The sequence below is a fragment of the Carlito syrichta genome, unplaced genomic scaffold (genome assembly GCF_000164805.1).
Source record: "Carlito syrichta isolate Samal-C Ts95f unplaced genomic scaffold, Tarsius_syrichta-2.0.1 Scaffold309263, whole genome shotgun sequence".
NCBI lineage: Eukaryota > Metazoa > Chordata > Mammalia > Primates > Tarsiidae > Carlito > Carlito syrichta.
This window is the reverse complement of record NW_007253359.1, coordinates 139,642-142,239: the sequence shown is the minus strand read 5'-3', so window position 1 is coordinate 142,239 and position 2,598 is coordinate 139,642. Positions and strand designations below refer to the sequence as shown.

The 2,598-nt window shown below is 60.7% G+C and overlaps 1 protein-coding gene across 2 annotated transcripts; it reads right to left on the bottom strand.

Annotated features, from left to right (window-relative positions):
* Window positions 1-225: 225 nt before the first annotated feature.
* SLC25A1 (solute carrier family 25 member 1) lies at window positions 226-2,592 on the bottom strand. Of its 2 annotated transcripts, XM_008067023.1 has the most exons (7): window positions 2,508-2,592; window positions 2,293-2,431; window positions 1,757-1,841; window positions 1,498-1,602; window positions 1,237-1,352; window positions 1,083-1,156; window positions 226-907 (listed from the first exon to the last, which is right to left on the bottom strand). In XM_008067023.1, exons 2-7 carry the CDS (start codon window positions 2,422-2,424, stop codon window positions 793-795), a joined length of 627 nt encoding a protein of 208 aa, XP_008065214.1. In that variant the 5' UTR covers window positions 2,425-2,431; window positions 2,508-2,592; the 3' UTR covers window positions 226-792. The 2 variants fall into 2 exon arrangements, with proteins under 2 accessions (XP_008065214.1, XP_021572749.1); XM_021717074.1 differs by having other exon boundaries at window positions 2,293-2,590.
* Window positions 2,593-2,598: the final 6 nt, after the last annotated feature.

Genomic DNA, 2,598 nt, shown 5'->3' with positions numbered 1-2,598 from the left:
GGCCTGGATGTAGCCCAAATCCTTCCTAGTGTCGGGCCTCTCAGGGAGCCAACAATGTGGTCACAGCTGCCCTGCCCTGGGTGGACACTGGACCTTCCCTGTCCAGTGTCTGTGGCACTCCCCTGTGGCAGTGTTCTCAGGTGAGGAGTGAGCTGGACCCCTTTGGAGGCACAGCCATCACTGCCCGCCCAAAGACAGGCCCAGGGATGGACACGGGGGCAGGTGGCTGTGACAGGATCCGGTTTATTCTGCCTTGGCAGGGTGGTCCTGAGAGTGGCGGGTGCCACCCTGTCCCGGGTGGAGGGAGGGCCCGAGGGCCAGTTAAGGCCAGTGGCGGGAGAAGCGGGGGGCATGCAGCCCCTGGAATGCGGTGAAGCCAGGCCGAGGCCCGGAGGCAGCTGTGGTAGGCCAGGGCAGGGTGGAAGGCACCGGATTGGGACTGCGCCAGGCTACAGGGCCATGGACCCAGGCCACACAGGCACCTTGGGCAGCGGGGCACAGGGTCACATGACACAGAACATGAAACAGGCACAGGGCTCATGAGTAAGCACAAGGACAAGCAGACACAGGTTCATAGGCCAGAGGGACACCCAGCGTGGCTGGGTTGGACATGTGGACACAACAGTGGTGTCCACAGAGGAGACACAGCACTACGGGATACCTGGACTTGAGGGCTACAATGGACAGACTAGGCCACATAGCTTGAGGGCATGGGAAGGGGTCTTTTGGCACTACTGCACTGGAATCATGTGAGACAATGGTGCTGGGACTACCCGTGTGCACCACCTCGATTTAGTCCGTCTTCCACACTTTGTTGAGCAGCTTCACCACCTCATCGTAGATGATAAATACGATAGCCACATCCAGGCAGACCCGGCCCAGGCGGGGGACAGTCCCTTTGTAGAATCTGGGTGGAGGGAGGGGCACAAGGTAAAGTAGGCAGGTAAGGGCAGTGTCTCTCAAGGCCGCCCCCCCCAGTGCTGCAGGGAAACCAGAGACCTAAAGGAGACAGCCTAGGGTGGGCTAGAAAGGCCAGGAAGGGTCTGAAGTGGGGACAACAGCCCTACCCCTTCCCTACTCACGCCTTGAGTCCTTCATTTCTCAGGATCTGCAAGCCACAGTCCCATGTGTTCCGGTATTTGTGTGCCTCCAGACCCTGTGGGATACCAGCAGGCCAGAGCCTCAGCAGCCAATCCTATCCTGAGCTCCTTCCCCCCTTGCCAGTCCCACACCCACCTGCATCCGGGTCTTGATTACATCCAGAGGAGTGTTCCCGAAGACACTGGCTGCACCAGCAATCGCACCGAAGACCCCGGTGATCAGTGGATTCATGGGCTTATTGGGGTTGTCTCCTGGACAAGGATAGGAGTTGTGGTCAGAGGGTAGCTGGAAGGCCTGGACCAGGTCCCAAGAAGGTTAGGTGTCCACTCCCCAGAGAGCCCCCAGGAAAGAAGCCCAGCAAGCCGCCTGTGGAGGCTGGGTCTGGGACAAACACACCTCGGTACCAGTTGCGCAGAGAGGTCATGACGAAGAATCGAATGGCCTGGTTCGAGCCCTGCTTCAGCACAGTGGCCGTGAGGCCCTGGTACGTCCCCTTCAGCCCTGGGGGCAGGCAGGCATGGGTCACTCTGGTGCCTCCCAGGCCCCGGCTGGGGATGGGAGTGCCCCATAGAGCGCCAAGGCAGGAAGGGGAAGTGCAGGCCCTCTCCTGCCTGGCCCAGGTCCCTGCCCTGAAGAGGAAGATCAAGTGGCTCACCTTGTTCCCGCACAATCTCCCTGACCCCGTGGAAGAATCCTCTGTACTTGGGGTTAGAGGAGGTCTGGTCGTGGATGAACTTCACCTGAGAGAGGAAAGCAAGGGCGCTGGCTCCTGGGCTACCACCTGAAAAGCACACTCAGCCCCCTTGGCTCGCAGGCCCAAAGCCCACCCAGGCAGAGCCTGGCTGAAGGTTCAGGTTTTCATCTGGAAGCAATGCCAAGACCACCCTTGAGCACAACACAGATCAGGTCCCGGGAGTCTCCACCCCATGTTTGTTATTTCCCACAGTTTTGGCAGCAAATGTGTCATTTTATGCTTTCCGTTTATTAAGTATTTTTCAAAGACCTTAATCTTGTCTTCCTATTGCCTTCAGGGTAGAGTCAGCCTCCACCGGAGGCACTTCTTGCTAGGCCTCCTGCTGGCAGCCCTGTAGCTCCTGCTCAAGACCTTCCCCGGCTCAATGGCCTCCCGAGGAGCACAGGGCCATGCCAGCGGCCTTCCTCAGCCCCGGCAAGCCCGGGTTCCTTCCCCACCTTGATGGTCTCCATGGGGCACACGACCACCACGGCTTCAGCCACGCCGGCACCCAGGCCGCACAGTAGCCCGCGCGTGCTGTCCAGTCGTCCCTGAGCGTCTCGCATGTGGTTGCTGAGGAACTCGAACATTCCGAACCTGAAGGCGGGAAGCGGGTGAGAGGGACCGCCGCCGCCGGGCCCCCCACCCGTGGCTGCCTGGGGCCGGGCCTCACCTGACGGCGGCCTTGGGGATGGAGCCGTAGAGCAGGGAACTGAGGCCGCGGTACAGGCCCAGGACGCCATGGCTGCGGACCGTCTGCCGCA

What these genes read in the sequence shown, in the direction of transcription:
- SLC25A1 (XM_021717074.1), bottom strand. Translation starts at nt 2,577, where the DNA reads ATGGCGTCCTGGGCCTGTACCGCGGCCTCAGTTCCCTGCTCTACGGCT. An exon ending in GCCCCATGGAGACCATCAAG is followed by an intron (nt 1,842 to 2,292) that starts GTGGGGAAGGAA and finishes TTCCTCTCTCAG; the next exon opens with GTGAAGTTCATCCACGACCA. An exon ending in TAATCAAGACCCGGATGCAG is followed by an intron (nt 1,157 to 1,236) that starts GTGGGTGTGGGA and finishes GGTATCCCACAG; the next exon opens with GGTCTGGAGGCACACAAATA.